This window comes from Orbilia oligospora (assembly GCF_000225545.1).
Source record: "Orbilia oligospora ATCC 24927 unplaced genomic scaffold scaffold00097, whole genome shotgun sequence".
Lineage (NCBI taxonomy): Eukaryota > Fungi > Ascomycota > Orbiliomycetes > Orbiliales > Orbiliaceae > Orbilia > Orbilia oligospora.
In genome coordinates, this window is record NW_011645654.1 from 1,175,699 (window position 1) to 1,199,713 (window position 24,015).

Genomic DNA, 24,015 nt, shown 5'->3' on the forward strand with positions numbered 1-24,015 from the left:
CATTTTCGCAATCATAAGTGCTAGCATAGCCTGTTGTATATACCGTAATACTGAGCACGAGCCACAAGAGCTTGTCATGAATCGTCACTAAGAGAGTTCGAAATACTGCATCGCTTTCATAGATTTTGTGACGTCATAGCCGCTGGGATACTCGTACATATATATCGTACACCTCCTTTATGTATTTGTGGACCCTTCAAGATCCTCTGACCTCCCTTCCTAGTTTCTCCAGGGTCCCTTCGTATATCTGCAAGGCCTCATCGTTGAGTTCCGGCGCACTTTCCTTGTTGATACCATCGGAATTGCTTCTTCGGACCTTCCCAATGCCTGTCCACCACCACCTTGCTTCGCTATCTTCCACCAAGCTCCATGTGATACCTTTGTTACCTGCGCGGGCGGTTCGCCCGACGCGGTGTATGTAATCCTTCTCGTTCCTTGGCGAGTCGTAGTTGATAACCAACTGTGCATTGGGAAGGTCAACACCTCTCCCCATCAAATCCGTGGATATTAATATGTCGATCGTTGAAGCCTTGAACTTAGACGTATTGGCAGATATTTCCTTTTTCCGTTTATCAGAAGTAGATACTGCAATTCTCCAGTCCTTTCCGCTGCTCCCTTTTCGTTTTTTGCCGAGCTTCTTGGCAAATAGTAGCTCGAGAAGTCTTGCAAGGCGGGATGCTGACTCGTTTGATTTTGTAAAAACCAAGATACCGGACTTTGTCTGGCTGTCTGAGAGGAGCTTCGCTAATATCAGTGGCTTTTGGGTCGGGTTGGAGACGGGATAATAATGTTCCTCTAAAGTAGAAGGTAAAGAATTAAGCTCCCTTAGTCCCTTGTCAGCCGTTTCTTGGTCTTCGCCATCGTTATCAGATCCGTCTATCGCCATCTCCTGGCCGCCAATGTCATCTACGGCTATCAATTGTGGCCGCCTAAGTTTCAACCCTGCAAGCCTGCCAACATCCCTAGTCATAGTAGCTGATAAAATAACTTTCCTCACGGTGTCGGCAGCACGTTTGGGGGTTCTCAGGCCCATTGATGTGATATCGAAGCCGCCTTGCTCGTCCTCTCTGGAGAAAGGTTTTTGTAATTCATCCCCAACAACTTCTACCCAATCCTGAAAGCTTTGGCTTAATAATCTGTCTGCTTCATCGACTACTAGCCATTGGAGGTGCCGAAGTGTGAACTGTGGATTGTTTCGGATGTGCTCAACTAGCCTACCCGGAGTTGCTATGAGAATATCGGCACCAGTACTTCCAATGTCATTGGCTATGATATGATCCTTCTCAACCTCAAAAGAACGAGTTCCAATTGCAGTGCTGATTTTTAAAGATGTTCCGGCGGCAAGCGAGTGTGCTGTCCGTTGAACCTGCGTGGCTAATTCGTGCGTGGGAACAATAATCAAGGCATAGGTATGCGGCACTATCCGGTTGATGAGGCTTGCGAGAATGGGGAGTAGGTATGACAGAGTTTTCCCTGAACCTGTGGCAGCTGAAACGAGAAGATCTGATCTAGGAGTCGAGGGTGGTAGGCGGTTATCCGGTAGTAGAAGGGGTAATAGCGCCGACTGAACAGGGAATGTATCCTTGAACCCTAGCTTCTCCAAACGGCTCAGAAGCAATTCAGGGAGCCCGAAAGATTCAAATGGCGGCCGTTGGCTCGTCGGTACTGTCGTAGGCTGAGAGAGGTAGGATGGAAGGACGGAATTCGGGTCCACTTTTTGGACTGGTGCTTGAGCCGGTTGGGGCAGTGGATGAAGTCCCTGTAGTGGCTCCTCTGAAACAATCTCTTTGGCCACAATCCTTGGACCAGAGGCTAGAACTTCAGCCCTATACTTGTCGAACTTAGAGAGAATTGACAAGTGCCCAGTTGACAAATCCTCGTCCTTTCTCTTTTTATTTTTGTCCTTCTTTGAACTTTGCTTTTCGTCCGAGCCAGTCGCTGCATCTTTCAGGGCCACTGGCTCGTCGACCTCCATAGTATCATTTGCAAGGTCTACGACGTTTCCCTCCGTGATAGAATCGATTTCCGTGGCATTGGCGAGTGATGCAAACTTCGCCTCTGGCTTTTCAGAGCTTTCAAGTCGTTCGTTGCGATCCTTTTTGGGTTTGGATTTGTCCTTTTCCGATTTCGAAGACTTCAAATCGGCGGGTGTCCCAGCGCTGTGCTCCAATGTTTCCGGGTCTCTCTTTCTTTTTTTTGACATGTCGATACGCCGTAGGTATGTTCAGGCTTCGAAGGTGGATGTTGAGGAGGAAGTTTTGTCGCAAAATTTCGGTGTCGCTGAGGTCAATTAGTGAAGCGAAGTCTTGGCTTAATCGGTCTTGGCTGCGACAGAGCCTCATAACAACGCCAAACTCGCGACTTGTCCGGATGATATATCACAATCCCATATTCAGAACGGTCGGTGGTCTGAGGTTCGCCTCAGATACCGCAGCTGTATGTTCGAAAAGATGTCCTACAATATAGCGTACGTTATATCTCCTATCCGACGCCTGGCGGTCAAGCTAATGGTTATCACAGGATGGTTTCGGACTTCTTCTTTCCCCAGCCTGGAGGCGTTGAAAGTCATATCTACCAGGTTTCTAGCGTCTGTTACTCTAATAAATCTCACACATCTACACGAACCTAGACTGAAATGTTGAACTATTAGAAACTAGTTGATCGGGGGCACAAGGTCGTCATCATCACACATTCATATGGCGACCGTACGGGAGTCCGATACCTCGCAAATGGCATTAAGGTTTACTATGTCCCATTCTGGGTCGTCTATCGAGAGTCCGCGCTACCAACAGTATTCTCTTTTTTCCCAATATTACGCCAGATTGTCCTTCGGGAACGGATCGATATTGTACATGGTCACGGTAGCTTGTCCGCCTTTTGTCAAGAGGGTCTATTACATGCCAAGACCATGGGATTGAAAACTTGTTTTACGGATCACAGCTTGTTTGGATTTGCGGATGCAGCTAGTATCCTCACAAACAAGCTGCTAAAGTTTACATTGAGCGATGTAGACCATGTTATTTGCGTTTCCCATACCTGGTAAGATAGATCCTTTGGGGGAAGACAATGAGTATTAGTTGCTAATTGGGTCATAGTAAGGAAAACACTGTTCTTAGAGCGGCATTGGACCCGTTCACTGTTTCAGCCATACCGAATGCCTTGGTCTCTAAAGACTTTAGGCCAGCTGATTCCCCTCCACCTACTTCTACGATTACAATTGTTGTGATATCTCGCTTGTTCCCGAACAAAGGCTGCGATTTGCTCGTTGCCACAATACCACGCATTTGTGCCCAGCACGAAAACGTCAGATTTCTTATCGGTGGTTCGGGGCCCAAGGCTATTGATTTGGAACAGATGATTGAAAAGAATGTCTTACAGGATCGGGTCGAGATGCTCGGGCCAATCCGGCATGAGGATGTCCGGAACGTCATGATAAGAGGTCAGATATATTTGCACGCTTCGTTAACCGAAGCCTTCGGGACAGTTATCGTTGAGGCAGCCTCCTGTGGCCTCTATGTTGTATGCACTCAGGTCGGCGGTATTCCGGAGGTACTACCGAGGGAAATGACCGTTTTCGCAAAACCGGAGGAAGATGATATTGTTGCGGCAACTTCGAGGGCAATTCATGCTATCAAATCTGGCACAGTTCGGCCAGAAATGTTCCACGACCAAATCAGGCAAATGTACTCATGGACCGATGTCGCGGAGCGAACTGAAAAGGTCTACGACGGGATCATGAGGCTTCGAAGCTCACGCCTTATTGATCGACTTAAGCGTTATTATGGATGTGGAGTTTGGGCAGGAAAACTGTTTGTTCTCTGCGCAGTCATTGACTACCTCCTCATGATGTTCTTAGAGTTTTGGTGGCCGAGACGGAACATAGACGTTGCGAGGGACTGGCCGAGAAAGCGGGTAGTCCGAAAGGAGAGTCCTTCACAAACCGACGCTGAGGGCAGTCCCGTTGTCGGCCCGGAAGAAAGAAACGGCTGGGTATCGGATATGCAAGACCAAGAATGATACCGCCGTACTTGCTAGACGAAGTCCCTACGGCCTCCTTATACCAAGCCAATTCTCGGCAGCCCAATTGCAGTTGGGGAACCCTAGAATTATCTTATAGACACTAGCCGCGCTTTGTCCAACATGTGGCACGTTCGTCTCAGGCCTGAAGCTGGAGCTAACAAGGCCAACAAAGGCAACAAAGCCGTCGCTTGGTAGCGCACGTCGCTTCATCCGCACCGCTCTCCATGACCTGGAAATCCGTACTTGTCTAAACAGCAACCATTCTTAACTCGCTGTCCGGAGATGGACTACATCAACTTGAGAGCTACTGTTCCATCTGGGTATATGTTTCATGGTCCGAGAGGTCAAGCCTAATATTTTGCAACGTTGAAAAACGCCCCAAAGTTACCCCTGGTTGTCATAACACCGGAAGCCTATGTATTCGAAGCTCTTTGCAAATATGTTTCGCCGGTGCCAGTTATATCATCTTACAAATTAATGAGCCCGGAGAAAGGGCGCCTTTCTGCTGACAACTCTCCAGTTCATTGTCAAGAACAGAATCGCAAGTTTACTAGCTCGAGAAGAATCTAGTTTCCTACGCATTTGAGCGATTGGATCTCTATCTACGGTTACAATTCACACCGCAAGTTTGTCCTAGCAATCAGTATCTTTAAAGGCCTTTCATTCATCCATTTATTCATTCATTCTCTGGGGTCATGGGTTCAGGGAATTTTCTTGGTGGTTCAAACGAATCCGATGGATATGGATTTCAGCATGAATTAGATGATTACATCAATAGTTTTGCTGAGGAAGATCAGTTTAGTCTATTCTTCGATGACACATACTACGGCGGGTTCGGAGGAAACGATGTTTCTCACCCCTTTCTACCCGACGAATGCGCTCAGCCCCCGTTCGATGTTCCGGATTCCGCCATCGACCCACGGCTAAGAGCAAAGCCAAGTATACCCGCTGAAGATCCTCAAACCCTCCTTCCTCACCCATCAGCCAGCGTAGTAGCCCCCCCTCAGCCACTTCGCTCTTATCCCTCTCAGGGCAATGTAAACCTACTATCCCAGACTCCCACGTTCTCCTCTCCTTCGAGAAAACTTCGTAGAAGGTCAAAGAAGGATGAAAGTACTCATAATAATAGCCCTGAAGCCAAGTACCCACTATACGATCGTAGGTTGTATGAATTGGCGACACATCATTATACACCTCTTCGGGGTCATTGTGTAGTCTATAAACCCGTGCCCGATGTTGGAAGCCTCAACGATGGCCCTACGCCCCCAGAGATCAGTCAATCAGAAATTGACGAGTTTTTAGCATCTCTCGACTCGATGTCATTCGACAGTATAGGGGACATTGTGATGACAGACCCCTCTGGTCCGGCTGCTCAACCTGTGATCCAGCCGACGCCAACCCATCAGTCAGTATCTATACATAATAAGCAGGAATACGTTCGACACATGCTCGCACCTTCTGCACCGCTTATTCAACCCTCAGAAAAGCGAAAGCGCGGTAGGCCGAAGAAGGATGAGGTCGACGAGTCGCATCAAGAAGCAACCTCACCAATTGAACTAAATCTTTCTTACTATCAAGGGATAAACCAACCTTTCATGCAATCAACGAGTGTTCCGGGCCCATCAAATGTCTTGAGGCCACCTATTTCTGCACCGCAATACATTCCCCCTGCCTACGGTATAACTTCTCTCCCCACTCCGAGCTCCTCACGCTCAACTCCAAATCCCGGATCTGAGACAGGTGACGAAAACTCTCGATCTCATTCCAAGCGTCGAAGACTGGATACTCGAGGTCAAAATCGGTCTATGTCTAAAAAGGAACAAGCATACCTTGAAATGGATGACAAGGTCAAATTATACGATCAAACAAACGTCCACGAATTGCTTTACTACCCGTCAATCAAACCGGGGCGTACTCCCTGCTTTTGGATCCAAAGGCATCCATACGCCAATACTCGTGTTTATGAGGATCATTATAGGACTTGGTGTCGATACCGCCACTGCAAGGGCGTTGAAACAACAGAGTTAATCCGTACCGCCTCAGGTGAGATGCGAGAAAAGAACTACAAACATCCACGAACGATAATTGCTGGGAACTACCAAGTCGCCGTGGATTGGGAGTATGCCACCGACGAAATTTCAGCATTCAAGAACGACCCTGAAGGCCAGCACGCCTATGATCGGCGCAATGTTTTTGATACTCTGGAGTGCTTTTTTCATCTTAGGTGCTTCGAACAACTAGTTGATTTTCCGCATGTTGTCAGGACACAGTTGGTTCAAATAGACCACCGAGTCTTACACCAGGATAAAAGCAGAAACAAGATCACTAAAAGGAAGAACAAAGGTGGGACGAACGCCGCAGAGATCGAATGGTACTTGAAAGACGATGCTGAACAATGGATGAAAAGGACACAGCTAGATTGGACCTTTAACCCTCTTCCTGGGAGCGACGAGAGCCTAGAGAGGGTATTGTTGAACGGGAAGAAGCAATACAACGAGAGGAAAGGAAGCAAATATATGCTTCAGCCAGGAAGTGAATTTGGAAGTCCAGCCCCTTCTGAGCTTTGAACGCTGTTGTGGAGGTTAAAATATTGGGAATAGGGGGCCTGAGGCTGTCTGTTAGATCTCTCTTTCGTTATGGCAAGTCGACTTACCAGCCCAAGATGAAGGCTTAGATACATACGCATATAGACTTATAAAGTACTAAGTATGTATGGGTAAATCTTGCAAACATTTGGATATTTGTGGGTTTTGCTATGGAGTTTGTTTGGTATTTGGGCGATATCAATTTCGTACGTGTTCATTAATTCATCGTGTTACATTGGCTATAGCTACAGTACTCAATAGCTTACTCAATAATTCAAGATTGCTTTAATACTGCAATCAGTATTCACAGTCTAGCTCCAGCCATTTCGAGTTAATTCCTACATCCAGAAGGTGAAGGGCCGATGACGAACCAATACCATGACGATCCTTTCGATTCCTTGCCAATGGATTTTGAATGTGAGTATATCGTCAACGTCCCACAGCCTTGATGCTAGCACGCACTAAAGTCTAGCTATACCTCTTCTGTTGTATGTACATGTATGTTGGATGTTGATATTCTAATCAACTTAATTAATTTGGGGCACGATACACTTCACTGATTACATCCAGAATCGAGTGTTCGCACATGCACGAGATCGAGAGCGAGAGCTCCCAAGACTAACTATAAGAAACTTATCCTTATATCGTCACTTCATAGTATCACCGAACATACTCAAGTATTTGCCCGAGGATCGCCATACACTATCACACGCAGGATCCTCAAAGATTTTACTGACCTACACGAGTACTGTTTCGAGTTGACATGATGTTTGAATCCCAGATCCCAAAACAACAAATATTCGCGTGTTATTTTGGACATGATTAGTTGTTTCCAAAGAACAAAGAAATAACCTGTCCACCATGTTGGTATCGACTCATGCGATATACATTGGGGGGTACCCTGCAGGCCTGGCTAAAAGTAAATACATAAGTTGATATTTTTATTTCTCGTGAAAGAAACGCGACCGCGTCATTTAGTTTCTATATTATCAATATACAAGTTCAATGGAAACTTTCGATTTGAATGCCGGGCTGTTTTCTTCCTTCCGGTTCATGTATGACTAGAAACCAGGGTTTTACAATAGAACTCTGAATACTATTCCTGTCAATATTATATCTGACTTCTCAAGCTTTAGGGTCGCTCTCTATATAATTCTCATCGATTTTATTAACATAGTGTCACAATCGTTATTCTCAATCTCCACTCCACAATCGATCACTGTCTATATTTTGGTATTCTTTTCATACCAAGTTTTCAGTCTTCAATTAATCTGATCCCCAAAACTTCAAACATACCATACATGTATACATTGCAGCTTGGGGTGGATAAAAAAGCGGAAACGTAGGCTTGAGGCCTATTTCTCACCAAACTTAACGATAAACATCCACACTAAAGTCAATCTGTCACGATGGTCTGCGAATACACTCTTTTCAATTTCCCAGGATGCGGTTGCCCCGCTCTCGTTCCTCTTCGGTTCTGTCCTGAGCATCTCAACCCAGATCCAAAGAACATATGTTATCAAGAAGGAAGGGATGCCGCCCAAAACCCAGCCCGCATAACTATGCTCTTCGGAGGCCCTGCACAACCTATCTCGCTACAAATATACGAAAGAATGTGCAATCTTTACAAAACCCCATTGCTCGCCAAAGACCCCAAACTCTCCGACAAGATCCAACAACAATCCTATGAACGTTTGGCTAAGTTGATGATGAACATGCAGAAACACACCGTAGATTGGCATGATGGTGGGACAGTCAAAGCTGGATTTCACACAAAATTGACGCGATACCATGTCATATACCCCAGCTGTGGGAACATGAGATTGGAAAGGCCAGCAGACGAAAAGTTCTGGCCGTTCGCGGAAACAAGGTGTATTGAACACTCAGACGACTTGATTGAAGATAAAGTTAACAATAAGTGGACTTTCGCCCCCCGACCTCAATTAGAGCTGTTCAATGAACCTTTTGAACACAGATTCAATGCGGCCATCGCGGTAAGGTTCCTTAAATTGGTTGATAAAGGTGATAAATTCCATCGACTAATTTATGATTTACCTGGATGCTATCCGGAACGATATGATCCTACTGGGAAGACATACAAGCCTACAGACGAAAATAATGGAAACCAGAGTGACGATAGCGACTCCTCAGATGGTTCTGAGGAACCGAAAACCGGAGGAGGATATGGAAAAAAGAAGAAGGAGAATAAGAAAGCAAACAACGGGAAAAAGAACGAAAGTGGAAGCGAGTATCAAGGTACAGAAACTGAGGGTAGTGGTGAGGAATCAGGTCCAAAAGGCAAAAAAGAAGTTGAAGGTCCAGCAAAGAAGAATAACGGGGGCTCTAAGGAGAACAAGCCCCAAGGGGGTAAGCAAGAACACGAAGTCGTCACTTCTACAAATACTATCGTTCCGGTCCCAAAGAAAAAACCTGCAGCCAAACGGAAGCCAAAAAAGGACGATGACGGTGAATGGGAGGAATCGGGGGAGGACGAAACCGATGAAGATATCGAGGAGGGGAAAGGAGGGAAGAATAATGGGAAAAAACCTTCCAACAACAAGAAGGATACGACAACCACAGAAACGAAGCCAAAGGCTGAAGGCAGCAAGAGCAACCCGAATTCTAAACCAACTAATAACGGGCCTAAGAAGCCAAATACCAATCCCACAAATCGAAATAATGAAGACAATAACGCTAATCAGGGAAACGATGAAGACACCAACGATGAAGACGAGCTATCTGAAGCGTTCACAGAGATGAGCCCAAAGGGACCAAAAACCCAGCGGCGACCAAAAAGAGGAGAGGAAAAGCCGGAATTCTCTGGACTGCGTAGGGTTGTACCATCCCATCTCGATGAAGTTGGCTCGGGGTTGAGGCTCTATCGAGCCCTAGGCAATTATCGGGAACCAAAATCGTCAACGGATGAACTGGAGCAATTAAATCTCCCATCTACGAACCAAACGATCGATGACATCTTCAACGGATGGAAACAGAATAAGCTACAAGAAGAAGATATATAAATTTTGATGAGTAGATTTTACTCGCCTGGCCGGCCGCCTACCTGTGTCGCTATGTGAGGTTATACTTAAAAGAGTAAGGCTAGCTTATTAGCTATTAGACGAATTTATTTAAACATGCTCGAGTTGAACTAATGGATACATCGATGACAGACTGAGGGTTACAAGATATGAATTCAAGCTATATGTACGTACAGAGTAAAGATTTTATGATAATATTGATATCGCGCAGTCATCTTGATCTATGTAGTCAGCATGTATATCCATGGTCTAAATGAACTCATATGAATCATCGAATAAGTAACCATCTATCTCCCTTTTTTTTCCAAGGTCGAAGGTTTTCCAGCATAGAGATGTGCTTTATTAAATTAGCACCCGGTTCTATAGGTCTAAATAATCAAGAGCTATCCTATCTCATCTCAATAGAGACGCATTATCGCACACTAGTCTAGAACGTTAACGCTGTATACCACCAAGATTTGGATAATTGATTTGTTGAAGACGATATCGATATCTATATCCCATTGCTTTGAGAGCATTAATGAGCTAATTACACAAGTTTTTCTGCATGTTAACAGATCCATGTCCTGGTCTAGTGGTTATACATTGGAATTCGGTGCGGCATTTATACGCGAGGATTTACATATCTGGGCCAATCATTCATAGGTTCAACCAATGATCAATCGAGACCTCGAGATGCACCGACGAAGCTGGGGCTAATTAATAATTAGCTATAGTTGAGATACCCTTTGAGTTCCTAGAACTAATAAAATACACAATGAGGGTAAAATATCCTCACTCTTGGATACTCCATCTCATAATCTGTCCTATCCTCACATCTGCCGTTGAAATCGGATTTCAAACTCAATCCCAATCTTTACAAAATACCTTCACTTTCCAAGAGGCTTGGCCCCAAGGCCGTTCCTGCTACCACGTTAAAACAAGTACAGCGGACCCCGTAACCTCAATAAAGGTACGCACAAGCCGTACAGACATCCAAGTCAAAAAGACACCAGAAGCAATCGGATTTTTTCTAGGCAAAAAATGTAGCATCGAGGCTCTTCAATTTGTAGTATTCTACTATCAACCTTTCGAAGACGCTGTTGATCAACGGTTTAATCTTGACGAATTACCGGCACTGTTTAGGGACTTTAATCACTATAGAGAGATCAAAGACGGTACTTTGGAATGGGTAAATCTCCTCGGTAACGCTCTAAGAGATGGGAATAGTCTGAATGAAGGAGATGTGGTATACCAATTAACGGATGGAACATGGGATACCCTGAAAAGCGTCGTGGAAGTAACAGATATCCCAAACATCAACAATCCCTCTCCAGTGCCGTACGACTGGTACCTTGACAAGGGTCTTCGAAAATCTACCCTCAAGAAAGGGAACTACCTAGGCCATTTCCGCCATCAACCTGTTACAGATTTTATGAGGAGTAGAACCGCAGACGTTGATCGTGACGAAGCAAAACAACTACGCTCAAAATCACGAAAGGAATGGAGGAAACATACTGCTGACGGGTATTCAATCGAAAACTTCAAGATTATGCCCTCGCCGGTGGAAATATTCTCACGATCAAGAATTTCGGACGCGGGGAGTCCATATTTTCCGGGACCGGCTATAAAAGGCCTTTCACCCTTGCTTAAGATTGCGACGGTGGGTGAGGGTAATGTAGACCCTGATGATACAACAGAATGGGACGAACCAAAGCTAGAAGGACGAACGTCGATTCCCCAGATGTCCACTATGAAACGAATTATGCCCTATCTTCCTCGCACACCACAGGTATCCCCAGAGGAAATAAAGAATCAAAACGAAGATAGTAACGAAGATATAATCCCCGATGACATCTATACCGGAATTACACATTCGCAACTACAAAATGAAGGTAACAATCCAACAATAGCGGGCAAGACAAGCAGGAGAAATGAACCATCTGCCAGAAGGAATATGTATTCTTCAGAATTTTACGGTACGCCGTCGAAATGGTATATGATTAAAAGCGCAGATACGGTGCAAACTCTCCAAGAAGAAGAGTTCGAACAAACACCAATGAATCTTATGGGGAACACGAGGGATTTTAGTCGAGCAGCTGCTATGGGCGATGCCGATTACGAAAATGACTCGTTAAAACTAGATCGAGAATCATTGGGCCGTATTGACTCTTTTTCAAAATATACCGGACCAACTTATATGCAACGAAGGGTATCCAAATTTGACTAGATTTTATATATAGACCTGTTTTAAGTATATAGAGATATAATATATTATTAATCGACCACCGTATTTAATCATAAATAGAAATATTAGTAACAAATCTAGAAAGCAACGTGGCATCCAAAGGACACTTTAATCAGAACCTAGAGTACTTATGTGGAAGTTGACCTCGCATATCATTAAAATGTTTTCCGCTTGCATGCGCGCATGGAGCGTTTGGCGATAACTTTAATGTAGAAATGATTGCATCACCAACCTAATAGATCTCGAGATCATGTATTCATGACCTAAAAGTCCAAACCGCACTCCGTAGCCTCCTTATGTATACCCCATGATTCTAAATAAAAAAGGTCTCATTATCTACAATTGACTACAACAAAGAAAATGCCCCAGAATCACCACATCCTCTGCTTCAAAGAGAAATTCCCAACCAATAACACCTCTAACTTCGCAAAAACACCACGTTACCTCCACATATCCTCTAACCACCTCTTTTACCCCCCGCTTCCTCAAATCCAGTATCCCATACTGTAGATCATCGCGCTCAAACACCGTGTCTCCCCCCCAAAACAGATTCCAACCCTCGGCCGCCTGACATCCAGCGCGGGCCGGCTCCAGATGAAAAAGACATTTAACCGAACCTCTTTATTCATTTGTACAATCCTGAGCATCTTAATTCTATTCCTGAGGCTCGGTTTACGGCTATGGCATAAAGAAAGCTGGAATGCGGGGGATACATGGAGTGTGATTGCTTTGGCGCATATAATTGCGAGGATGGTGTTCAGTAGTTATATCATGATATGGGGGACCAGTTTTGGTAAGTTTATAAATACTTCCTGAGAGCGTATAGCATAATTTACGTAAAAACTAGTGTTTTGGAGTAATTCTAATTGTAACATGGCCGTTCTTAATCCGTATAGCATTAACAGCGGGAGAGTTCCAAAATCATGAACAAGATTTAACGCCTACGCAAATCCACCATTTGGAGATTGGAAGTAAATTAAACGTCCCAAGTCGTATAATGTTGGTTGGAGCGTAAGATTGATTCCCCTGATACCCATACAAAACTCCAATAACCCATAAATCAAAATAATATCTTCTAGTGAAAGGCATAACTAACACACTTTTTACCAAAGTTTGTGGTCCCTCAAATTTGTAATCTTCGACTTTCTCTGGCGCATAATCCGAAAACTCCCCTACGAGCGACCAATATTGATAACATACGTAACAATCATCGTTGCGACATGGATAGCCTCCAATGTCGTAGTCCTCGCCGAATGTAGACCATTCCATCGATGGTGGCAATTATCTCCCAATCCCGGGCCATGCGTACAGGCTAATCAATGGCTGATTACCTATGAAGTCGGAAATATGGTTACCGACGCAATGCTTTTAGCGTTGCCATTTCCGTTATTATTTATGGCTAGAGTGCCTTTGGAGAAGTATGAATATGGTTTTATGAATTTTTTTTTGAGAAGGGAAGGGAGCTAACGGGTATTTATATTTACGTGCAGACGAATCCGGCTAATAGCCCTCTTCTCAATCGGGTTCTTCCTCCTTGCGATTTGTATCGTGCGTATGGTCCAAGGTCTCCAACATGCACACTTCCAGTTATCACGAACGATGTGGGCATCAATCGAACTATTATTCGCCACGATAGTTGCCTGTTCACCTAGTATATACTGCCACATCCGCCGGGGTAGAGAAAGCACCGGGATAACAAATATGATGCCAACCACACAACGGGGCTCTAACTCATCGGCACGTACAGAATGTAGAATGGGGAAAAGTACTTCTCACGGCAGTGGAAATAGCTACAGTATTGAAAACGGAAGATCTAGCTTTCCGGGTAGTATTGGTGGCAGTACCACGAGTTTCACAGGAGGGGAAAGACATTCTTCAATATTTAGTAATTATCGAAATAGTGAACGCCACGGGAGTTGTGCTGGTAGTAGGAGGAATAGTAGTAGAAACCCGAGTATTGCGAGTAGACATAGTATCATCAGCAGGAATTTCAGCGTAAGTAGTAGTCGAAACATGAGCTTTAGCAGTAGTCGACATAGCAACACTGCTGCGGGAGCAAGCAAAAGCAGAATGGGCAGTTACGCTGGTCCGAATTTCGATATTCCGACATATGACGGTGAGATATTCCCCGGGTTTGACGCTTTTGGGGGACACGAGAGGGGTAGTGTTAGTGCTAGTGTTTGGACTTATGGTGGAGTGATGGAAGAAGGGAAGACCGAGGGGGACGGCGGGAAGGAGGAAAAAGGAGGGTTTTATGTCATCGATGAAGAGGAGGGGAAGGGTTTGGAGGGAATTATGGTGGATACGACGTGGAGTCAGGTTTCAGAAGTCGATACTGAGTGTAGACCGGGAGCTTCGGGGATAATTCAGCCGCCTAGCAGGACGATTACCGAAGAGGAGGAACCTGAAGAGTCGGGTTTGTAGGCCTCTGTCTGTATGTACGATGTAATGAAGCACCAATATTTCAATATAATCTTCGAGTGCAGGCGTGCTATCATGCCAACTATAGTTGATTAACAAGAGATTGTATTCTATAGCAAATAATTTTGTCGCTCAATTGATAAATACAAGAAATTCAATGTACATATGCCCAAGATAACTTTTGTGAAAGGACGGTACATGCAATCAAACTAACTATCTGAAACAAAAGATAGCAATCTGTCAACATAATACCCATTTCATGAAACTTTTCGCATGAAAATTCGGACTGAGCATATGGACTCCCATAATAATTTAGATTTTCAGAGACGAAACTTCACCGTTGGGCGCATGCTTAGTGAGCGGTGTGCCAGGTCTGCTAGACAAGAACTGTTACGAAACACCTAAGTTAGTACGAGAGGTTCCAGGTATATATACTTATTTCACGGAGGGGAATCACTTACGCCACTCGCCGCACTAAGAAGAGCAATCAAACTGGCTTGTACCACATCTTCGTGGATACCAACACCCCAAACCGCCTCCTCCTTCACCGACTTAACACCCCGTCCAGCCTTCGAGGGTGAACATTCGATGTAAGCCACGGCTTTGACGTGGGTACCGGCACTCAACGCATGTTCTTTATAGTCTGTAACGTCAAGTTCAATGCCAAGCACCCTTAACGCATTCGCCATACTGGAAATGGCACCGTTTCCCACACCCTTGATTGGCCTTTCGATCCCGTCCAAGGCAACTATTCCCTCAAAATGTCTCTTCGGCTGTTCTTCGGCAGGCCTTCCATTGCCATTGGCTACCACACCTTGGGGAGGCCTCCCCCGACTAGCTGCTCTATCGGTTTTGATATCGTAGTCGATGAGGGTAAATCTTGGGTTATTTTTGAGATAATAAGTATCCTCAAACAACTTGACGATTTCTGTGGGCTGTAGTTCTCTATTGACAGACTCTGTGTGCTTTTGAACAACCTTTGAAAAGGCAATTTGTAGACCTCTGGGAAGGTCGAGGCGCATATGCTGCAGTATAACCCAGGCGGCACCACCTTTCCCACTTTGGCTGTTGACACGAATGACGGCTTCGTAGGTTCGGCCGATGTCTTGTGGGTCGAGAGGGAGATAGGGAATGACCCATGGATCATTATAGCTAGCATTGCCTTCGTCTCGGAGCTTGAAACCCTTTTTGATGGCATCTTGGTGGCTCCCGGAAAAAGCACACACAACAAGTTGACCACCATAAGGTTGGCGGGGGTGAACCGGGATCTTGTTGCAATCTTCAACGATCTCGATAGTCTTGCTGATGTCTGAGAAATCAACATTGGGACAGACACCCTGAGTGTAGAGGTTCAAAGCCAAAGTGACAAGGTCGACGTTGCCGGTTCTCTCTCCGTTACCGAAGAGACAACCTTCGACTCTCTGTGCACCAGCCATTTGGGCCAATTCAGAGGCAGCGACAGCACAGCCTCTGTCGTTATGAGGGTGGAGAGAAACACAGATCTTTTCTCTCTCTGTAATGTTGCGGCAGAAATATTCAATTTGATCGGCGTAGACATTAGGCGTAGACATTTCGACTGTAGCCGGAAGATTGAAGATGATAGGATTCTCAACGGATGGCTCCCAAACCGCCTTAATAGCATCGCAGAACTTGACAACATACTCTGGCGAGGTGTCTGAGAAGGTTTCAGGGCTGAATTCGAACTGCCATCGTGTCTCTCTAACTTTCGGGTCCGGCGAGTCTTTGGTGATCGAGCGTGCATACTGTGTGCACTTGAGAGCGAGAGCGAGAGTTTCCTCTTCTGACATTCCAAAGATAATGCGACGAAAACACTGGCTTGTGGCGAGGTATAGATGGAGAATGGCATTTTTGGCGCCGTAGAGGGACTCAACCGTCCGTTTGATCAAGTCCTCACGACAGGGTGAGAGAACCTGGATAGCAACATCATCGGGGACAGCACCGGGAGTTTCGATGATTTTCCGTGTGAAGTCAAAGTCAACTTGGGAAGCCGACGGGAAGGAGACTTCGATTTCTTTATAGCCTACTGCGATCAAGTGCTCGAAGTATCGCCATTTTTGCTCACCATTCTAACAGCAGAACAGAATTAGTTAGCATACAGAGGTCCAGAAAAGTAGACGATTAGACAATAATTGAAATATGAAAGAAGAATATAGCGAACCATTGGATCGGGGAGGGACTGGTTCCCGTCTCTGAGATCTGTAGCCAGCCATCGCGGGGCTTTTGTGATGGTCTTGCTGGGCCATTGTCTATCCGGTAAGTCGACCGGCTTGAACGGTTTGTATTTGAGAGAAGGGTCCTTGAGCCTGTAATGATTAAATCGCCATTAGCTATATCCCAGGACATGATTCTGCATACGGCGGTTTTCGATATGGGATTGTTGAGGGTTCGACTCACATTGGCATTTTGCAATTTTGGTGGTGCTGTAAGAGCCGAAGCTACCCACACTATACTGTCCCACTATTCCAGCAACAAAAACGACCTACCAAAAGTCGGCAGGTGGGAAATGAACGGCACCCAAAAAAAGGACGAAAGAACGTGGTGTTTAAAAATATGCAGGAACAAAATGGTATTCTGACAGGCTATACTCGGTAGTTTTTGGTGGGAAACTACAAGAGCACAATTGGAAGTTTGATCGAGGAAGATGATGGTGATGGTAATGATGATGAGGGCAAATGCAATCAAGCAATGGAGAAAGGATAGGAAAGAAACTTAACCACCAACAGACTTCAACCAACAAGAGATTTGAACTTTCAACTTTGAACTTTGAACTACGAACTTTGAACTCGAATTTAACAGAACCGATCAAAAGGAAAAGACCTTCAAAGGATATAAGCTTGTCCAGTTACAATTGTAATTATGACTCAGGCACTTCCGACATGAAACGTACAAACCCCGAGTGAAATTTTCTTCTCCGAGCCTTTCTCTCGACGATGCAATTTTCCTCCTTCGTCAAATAATCTTGTTTAGCCGGGCCCTTGTTCGTAACTGAAGCAAGGCTAGTACTAGCGCCTGGCGGCGATTCCGGCAAGCAAGCACGAATTGTCTGCGTCGAACCCGCAGAAGCGGAAGAAGAAGCCTCACCGGTTTCTGAATTTGCGCCAATAACCGAACTTACCAAAAGTCCAAGCATACTGTAACCCAACATCCGCAAGAAAATTTCAACCATTTGCCCCACCATAGTGCTTTGAACCATTATGAGGGATTGAAGGCTTGCTGCTCCCGTACAAAGTAGTTTTATGGCTTCGGCTTAAAGGCTCTAGACGTACAAGGTTATAGACTATTTTGGGCAGGGCAGGGTGGTTTGCATAATACAGTACTTCGGATGATATCGACAAAGGAAATTCGCCCCGCATTTATAGCTGCCTGTGCCTGTATAATACCGACCGACCGACTACGAACGATCGACGTCCCACGGTCTACTGTCTGTACATCGTCCATATGGTATGGTGTCTGGCTTCACTTAACTGTTCGATCTTGGGATTATTCATTCTGCCACGTGCTAAAGCGATCATGCCCAAGACCTCTGCACTGGTTCGGTTCACGGTTTTGAATTTCTGACCTTAAACTTCATGACGAAATAGATTCTGGATTCCATACACTAAATGATATGAACACGCTTCAGAAAGTTTCCATGTCTATCCACGAGCGTCCATTCTTCGGCTGCCATTGAGAGCAACTATGAAACAATGCATATGCTAGAGTCGACCTATAGACTGACTTCACAGGCGAGATTTTCCAAGATGCTAGATGCGGTTAGCGAAGGATCAACGGCGAATAGTACAGGGACGCCTGCCAATAGACCCCGAAATACCACAAACTACAACACTGATTTATATTTATCATTTTATCAGTATCGGACATTCAACAGAGGCAATTGGCATTTCTAGAATTCGAATCGAAAGTGGATGTATAGGACTATCGAGTTCGCTTCTTATTTCAGGGGAAACAGAGATTCCGAGCCAGAGCTAGAGGATAAATTGAAACTATGTTATCGTACGTACATGCTTACATGCTTCGGATCGATACATGTAAAGTAGGTAGTAATAACCAGTTTCGAGGATATAATGTTAGAAAGAAGGGGAGTGGGGGGAGGCTCGGAGATACACGTGAAAGTGAGGACAAAGCTCAAATGTTCACAGAAAACAAAGGATAATTTGCATGTGACTGAAGATACGACAGTTCTGGGTTCGATCGCGTTTATGGACGGGGAAAACCAGGGATTGGTGAAAACCTAGGCAAATAGACCCGCAGTAAAAGCAACCAACCAACATTCCGAAAGATCGATGCTTCAGACGAAAAAACAAAAAAAGACAAGGCATTGAGTAAACACATATGCAGAATAGAACTGACCATGCATTCTTAAGATATGTTAAATCTTTAGGGCCGGTCTAGAACAAGAACAAAAAAACAAAGCAATTACTTAAGTAGTAGTTTGCAATGGAAAAGAAGGCATAGACGCTAGACTATGCATGCTTACTAGGTAAGGATGTAATTAGTATGATTGCGAATTATAGCTTTTCAAGGAAAACAGGGATCAAACAAGTAATCTCACCAAGCTCAAAATTCAATCGCCTTCAGTCACATTTGTTATTTAATGTGGATTTTGAAGGGTTTCGTCATTTTCGTCGTTCTCGTTTGTATCAGTAGATGTAAAGCTGATGACTGGGAACTCATCATCACGGGGGGACGACCTTCGAAAAACGTTTTGCTGAGGACCGTCGCTCGTATCCCTACGGTGAGTAGCTTGACGTTGTGGCATTTCGGTATATGAACGTCTTCCGGCAAAAGTTGCAAAATTAGGATTGCTTGCTCCACGTTGGGTAGTACCGAACTGAGATGTATGCTGTTGACCTCCAGTCTCATCAGTTCGATGTAATCCTGTACCAGCCTCACGTAGTCCGACCGATTCCTTAACAGGAGTGCGGATAAGATGGCCATTAGGATCTATAGCGTAACGAAGTAACATAGCTTGTCTTTGCACATCCGGACCCAAAGCACCATGTGCAGCTGAAAGGAGTGGAGCCGAACGATGACGAACGGTAATACGATCCCCGAACTGGTTTCTAGGAGCTGTTGCTCGACGGGCAGCTTGCTCATACTGATCATAGAGTTGAAAATTTCGCATGGTTTGGGTGAGTCGTTGGACACTGGGATCGGTTTGCTGATTGGGGACTTGAAGGTGTCCTGTAGAATCTGATAGACCCGATGGGCCCTGGAGACGATGGGCAGCGTATCGCATGAGAACCGTATCTTCGAGTCCAGGCGCGTGATATGGAAGCTCGCTTGGCAGATATGGGGGCCTTGGTGGTCTTGCAGATCGTGGAATAACCGGTGGGGGACCAAGAGGGATTGCCTGTGGGGGGCTGAGTGGAACTACCTGTGGAGGACCAAGCGGGACGTTCGGGTATTGGGAATGATATTCTGGCTCCTGGACCGTAGTTTCTGGGATACTTTGCAAAGTATTGTGAGATTCGTTGCTTCTAGCATTCCCTTGGCCAAAGTAAGACATACGAGGAGTGCTCCTCGTTGGGCGAATGTTCAAAGTAGGTGGATTAGCAGGCTCAGGGCTGAAAAGTCCCTCGGCGGAGAAGATGCGTCGGTTGTGAATAAGTAGAGGGTCAATGTTGGCAGACGAATGACCTGCATCGTTCTCATCGTTGGTGGTGCTCATGCGAGGGTTGTATGGAAGGTTTGGCATCGTAGCATTGCGCCTTCCATGACGGAATCCAATATCAAACTCATGGGCGTTAGTATGCACTTTGGCTCGAAAGGTAGGGCTAGACAAGTCCTGCGTAACAAGGCATTCTGCCTTGACAATGAGAATAGACTTGGGATAGGGTTCCCCGAGCTCGGGCGTCTGATAAGTCAAAATCGGGGTATGACAGAACAAAATTGGAGTTCCATCGGCAGCCAATTGAGGGTCAGAGAACTAATCCGACCCACGAATGGCAACGATCCTGCTTCGAGACGTGTCATCCCAAACCATATTGGCTCCATTAAAGCCTTCTCCATTTTCAGGGAAGCAGTAAGACCAAAGGGCTTCATGTTGGTACATTTTGGCGGAGACCTTGGTGAAGATCTCAACGATCTCCAAGAGGTCCATGAATAGCTCAATCTGACGGAAGCCACTCTTAGATCTGTCTTCTCCTTGCATTGGTTTAAGGACCTTGTACAACTCGTCGGCGACCATCTTGACGCGAACATCTAACATATGATCCCACCATGGTTGGTATGTCAGCTGCGTGAAGCGGTGAGCACGCCAGGTAAGAGCGACCGTTCGTTGATACTTATAACCTTTATCACAGTGAATTTCATATGTCAGCTCATATACATCTCTAGACTAGAAACCAAAACGACTTACCTTCGTCGCTAAAAAGATTGTGTTCGAGTGAGAAGAGTCCAGAAAGATTGTCGTCATAGCCCTGCCAGATCCAACCGGGACCGAGACAAATACTGAACAAAACTCGCTTGATAAATCCCAAGACCAGAATGTACTTGGTATCCTTGCGTTCCAAAAGGGTCTTCAAAACTTCGCGAGATCCACCACACATAGCAAGGAAACAGTCGTATATCTCAGGAGAAAGCTCCTCAGCACCAAGTCCAGAGAAGAATTGTTTACAGAAACGACGCATCTTACGCAGTATCATTTCTAGTTCATCGCGGATCTCCGAAAATTCTGGTTTGGCGTAGTTGTGAGGAGGCTGAGGAGGCATTTGTCCAGTAGCCGGGTAGAACGGAGGGTATTGACGACGACCGGACAGAGAGAGAGGATCCTTATCGAAGGAGAGGTTTGGGCGAATCTCGTTCCAAAAGTCGTTGAACTTGTTATCGAAGATGGATTTGAACAATTCTTTTTCTGCCCTAACTTTCTCGTCAGGTTGTTTATCATGTTTGACAACTTTGACGGCGGCACGGCCGACTTTTTTAGCCAATTCGATGGCATCTTGTCGCTCATTCGCTACGACTTGAAGCATAGTCGAGAAGAGGGCTCCTCCTTGGTAGTTTAACAGCTGACTCCAGTCACCTGTTTCAGCTCCGTGCTAAATTTTAAAAAAAATATTGATTGTTAGCCGTGTTGAGGAGTGTTGGAAAGGGTCGGTACTGTGTAACGTTACTCACAGCCAAATCTCTAATGTCAACATCTCTCAAAGCTCCAGCCGTAGCAGCATCCTCTTCAAGAACACGTTGAAGCAGCCCAACCTTCTTTTCCAACTCGCTTGGTGGTTGCTTAGTATCGATTGCTGGAATTTTTTCATCACGTCGAAGAATCGACTTTCCAAGCAAGTTGCAAGGAATCTGGGGGCCCAAACTTGGAGATAGTATGATGGGTAGACTAGTACGCCTCTGAATCGAACGACGTCTTTGCTCAGGCTCCTGGTCGCTGAGCTGACCGTAGTGAGAAAATGGACCCTCGAAGGATTGGGCCATCTCTTCGCGAAGGCGTTTAAATTCTGCTTCAAGACGTGCCTCTGTGGTAAACTTTGTTAGCTTGTGTTTCATATTTCCCCCCCTCTCCGTGAAAAGAGAATAAAGGACTAAGAAGCTATGATTGCATATGAAGTTTGGGCTCGGGGCATATAATGAGGGAGTAGTGCGTAAATCTCGCGTCAAACTTCGAGGAAGTATCCTCAAGGCCTTAAGACGCGACAAATATACTCACTCTGCGAGGGAGGAGGGGTATGAACTCTTGAAGTTTGAGAGCTTTCAGAAGAAGACTCCACATCTCGAGGATATGGAGTACGAACATATGGCCTAGCCATTTTAGGAGGGTGGGGATTGAGGGTATGAAAGAGCGTGGAGAATGTAGACGGTATGAATGAAGAACAGGGAGTATAGGGGAATAAGGAACTGCAAACTAGGAGAGAAAGAAAAAGTTGCAGAGTTGAAAGAAGGGGAGACAAGGTTTAGGTTAAATAAATAGACAGATTGTGGGATCGCGAGGGATAAAGGTGGGACGCTGAGATGGTTTCCAAGCCCTATCAGCAGGGACGGCCGTGATGCGGAATTTAGAGCTTCCCACAGCTGTTGATACAGATACAGCCGTCCTTGAAGATGAGGGATGTCTCAAGGGCTAGAGACGAAATGGGGTGATGTACGTTGAAATAAAGCAGATCAGAGAAAATAGTTAACTTACCAAACGTGGCAGCGTCTTTCTTAGCCTTTTCAGCAATCTCCTTCAACTCTATATACTCCCCCAAAGGAACAGGAACTACAGGCATCTGCCCTGGTTCATTGATATGTGGAGACTCTGTATAAGTGAGTCGAGCAGGAGTGACTGGTTCTGGAACCAGGGGACCTTGGCCCACCTGGGCCGCCTGGTTGGTTCGATCCGGTGTAGGGATCGGAAGATGGCCCGAGGCAGTATGCTCCTCGGGCTCATCCTCGTCTCCCTGCACCGACTGGGAGGGTCTGATCGTACTACAAGACCCCATGACCCCGTCTGCAAAGGTTCCTGGTGTGGAACCCCTACAGTCGGGGTCAACGTAAAACTCCATTGGCTCTTTATGGAGTTGATCGCCAACCCAGGCGTCAATGGGCCCCTCGGGTTCTGGCTTGTAAAATTCGGACGGTGAAACGTCCGATGGGGCCCGGCCGCGTGGTTGCCAAGTGCTGCTGTACGACTTGACATTCCTGAACCTAGGGTCCAGGTGGGTAGGAAGGGATCGAAGATCCCTCCCCCGAATCTTGAACTCGGGGAGTCGTCGCCCCGTCGACGTGGTTGGAGGAACCGGAGCCGGCCCGCTGGTCCCCCTTGCGGCACGCTAGGATGATAAAGAAGGTTAGTTATTAGATCAACTTGGAACGCCAACAGAAAGGTTATCATCAAGACAATGACAATATATGGGAGGTTAGCTTGGGAATTGGGAACAAAAACTCACCCGATTCAGAACGGTTTGAATCCCGTTCTGAATGGCGGCCGCAGTGGCAGAATCCCTCTGCCCCTCGACCCTCGACCTGTCAACCTCCGCATAGGAATTGATGTCATCAGACATCCCGTCTGATGACACATCCCTATCGGCCTCGGTCGCCCAGGGCCCGAACTCCGGCTCCTCCTCCTCCTCCTCCTCCTCCTCCTCGGTTTGCTCTACCGACTTTTTCAAAGTTAGCTAGTTGCAGCTCCCAATAGGAAGGGAAAAGAGTTCGGAACTTACGCGAGGGCGGAACTCCGGTGCCCTCGGGTTGAGCTGGTTTGCAGCTGCAAACCAGCCAACCGTCGGCACCATCGTTATACGACCCTCGCCCTCGTAGAAGGCGAAGGCGACGTCTTCACCCGATGGCGATGGTGAAGCAACGGACGACATCCCAGGAAGCCTCATCTGGGAGTCGTTGTGGGCATTGGCTAATGCCGTACATAGGCACGCCGCCGCCAGGACGATATCGACCGCGAAGGGAACGATGATGTGCTCAAGGATTAGATTGAGCATTGTGATGATAGGGGGCTAGCTGGGGGTTCAATGAAATAGGGATGGGAAGAGTTCGAAGTGATGGGGAGGTGAGAGTGATGACAGGAGGAAAGTAATCAAGAGGGGAGTAGGAAAGAGAGGAACGAGGTGTCAAGAAGGAAGTGATGGAGAGAGAATTGAGTGTGAACGATGGAGAGCAAAGTTACGGAAGCTAAGACGCGTTAATGATGGAGAGGGAAGTTGGTGATGAATCACAGAAGGATGGTTTCGGAAACCAAGGTGCGATGAAAAAAAAGGAG

At 46.0% G+C, this 24,015-nt stretch overlaps 8 protein-coding genes across 8 annotated transcripts; 5 read left to right on the forward strand and 3 right to left on the reverse strand.

Moving 5' to 3' along the window:
* Positions 1–196: 196 nt before the first annotated feature.
* AOL_s00097g348 (uncharacterized protein) lies at positions 197–2,203 on the reverse strand (the record flags this gene model as incomplete). The annotated part of the gene is made up of 1 exon (XM_011126181.1): positions 197–2,203. The coding sequence occupies one exon, from the start codon at positions 2,201–2,203 to the stop codon at positions 197–199; it is 2,007 nt and encodes a 668-aa protein (XP_011124483.1).
* A 247-nt stretch (positions 2,204–2,450) lies between these two features.
* On the forward strand, positions 2,451–4,017 carry AOL_s00097g349 (uncharacterized protein; the record flags this gene model as incomplete). The annotated part of the gene is made up of 4 exons (XM_011126182.1): positions 2,451–2,467; positions 2,521–2,587; positions 2,651–3,039; positions 3,096–4,017. 4 exons carry the CDS (start codon positions 2,451–2,453, stop codon positions 4,015–4,017), a joined length of 1,395 nt encoding a protein of 464 aa, XP_011124484.1.
* Positions 4,018–4,715: 698 nt separating this feature from the next.
* AOL_s00097g350 (uncharacterized protein) lies at positions 4,716–6,587 on the forward strand (the record flags this gene model as incomplete). The annotated part of the gene is made up of 1 exon (XM_011126183.1): positions 4,716–6,587. One exon carries the CDS (start codon positions 4,716–4,718, stop codon positions 6,585–6,587), a length of 1,872 nt encoding a protein of 623 aa, XP_011124485.1.
* A 1,427-nt stretch (positions 6,588–8,014) lies between these two features.
* Positions 8,015–9,625, forward strand: AOL_s00097g351 (uncharacterized protein; the record flags this gene model as incomplete). Its single annotated transcript, XM_011126184.1, has 1 exon — positions 8,015–9,625. The coding sequence occupies one exon, from the start codon at positions 8,015–8,017 to the stop codon at positions 9,623–9,625; it is 1,611 nt and encodes a 536-aa protein (XP_011124486.1).
* Positions 9,626–10,400: 775 nt separating this feature from the next.
* AOL_s00097g352 (uncharacterized protein) lies at positions 10,401–11,852 on the forward strand (the record flags this gene model as incomplete). The annotated part of the gene is made up of 1 exon (XM_011126185.1): positions 10,401–11,852. One exon carries the CDS (start codon positions 10,401–10,403, stop codon positions 11,850–11,852), a length of 1,452 nt encoding a protein of 483 aa, XP_011124487.1.
* A 1,365-nt stretch (positions 11,853–13,217) lies between these two features.
* Positions 13,218–14,294, forward strand: AOL_s00097g353 (uncharacterized protein; the record flags this gene model as incomplete). Its single annotated transcript, XM_011126186.1, has 2 exons — positions 13,218–13,288; positions 13,361–14,294. The coding sequence occupies 2 exons, from the start codon at positions 13,218–13,220 to the stop codon at positions 14,292–14,294; spliced, it is 1,005 nt and encodes a 334-aa protein (XP_011124488.1).
* A 309-nt stretch (positions 14,295–14,603) lies between these two features.
* On the reverse strand, positions 14,604–16,714 carry AOL_s00097g354 (uncharacterized protein; the record flags this gene model as incomplete). The annotated part of the gene is made up of 4 exons (XM_011126187.1): positions 14,604–14,678; positions 14,753–16,378; positions 16,471–16,615; positions 16,707–16,714. 4 exons carry the CDS (start codon positions 16,712–16,714, stop codon positions 14,604–14,606), a joined length of 1,854 nt encoding a protein of 617 aa, XP_011124489.1.
* Positions 16,715–18,903: 2,189 nt separating this feature from the next.
* Positions 18,904–23,737, reverse strand: AOL_s00097g355 (uncharacterized protein; the record flags this gene model as incomplete). Its single annotated transcript, XM_011126188.1, has 7 exons — positions 18,904–20,241; positions 20,296–20,606; positions 20,674–21,352; positions 21,432–21,781; positions 22,447–23,074; positions 23,192–23,404; positions 23,465–23,737. 7 exons carry the CDS (start codon positions 23,735–23,737, stop codon positions 18,904–18,906), a joined length of 3,792 nt encoding a protein of 1,263 aa, XP_011124490.1.
* Positions 23,738–24,015: the final 278 nt, after the last annotated feature.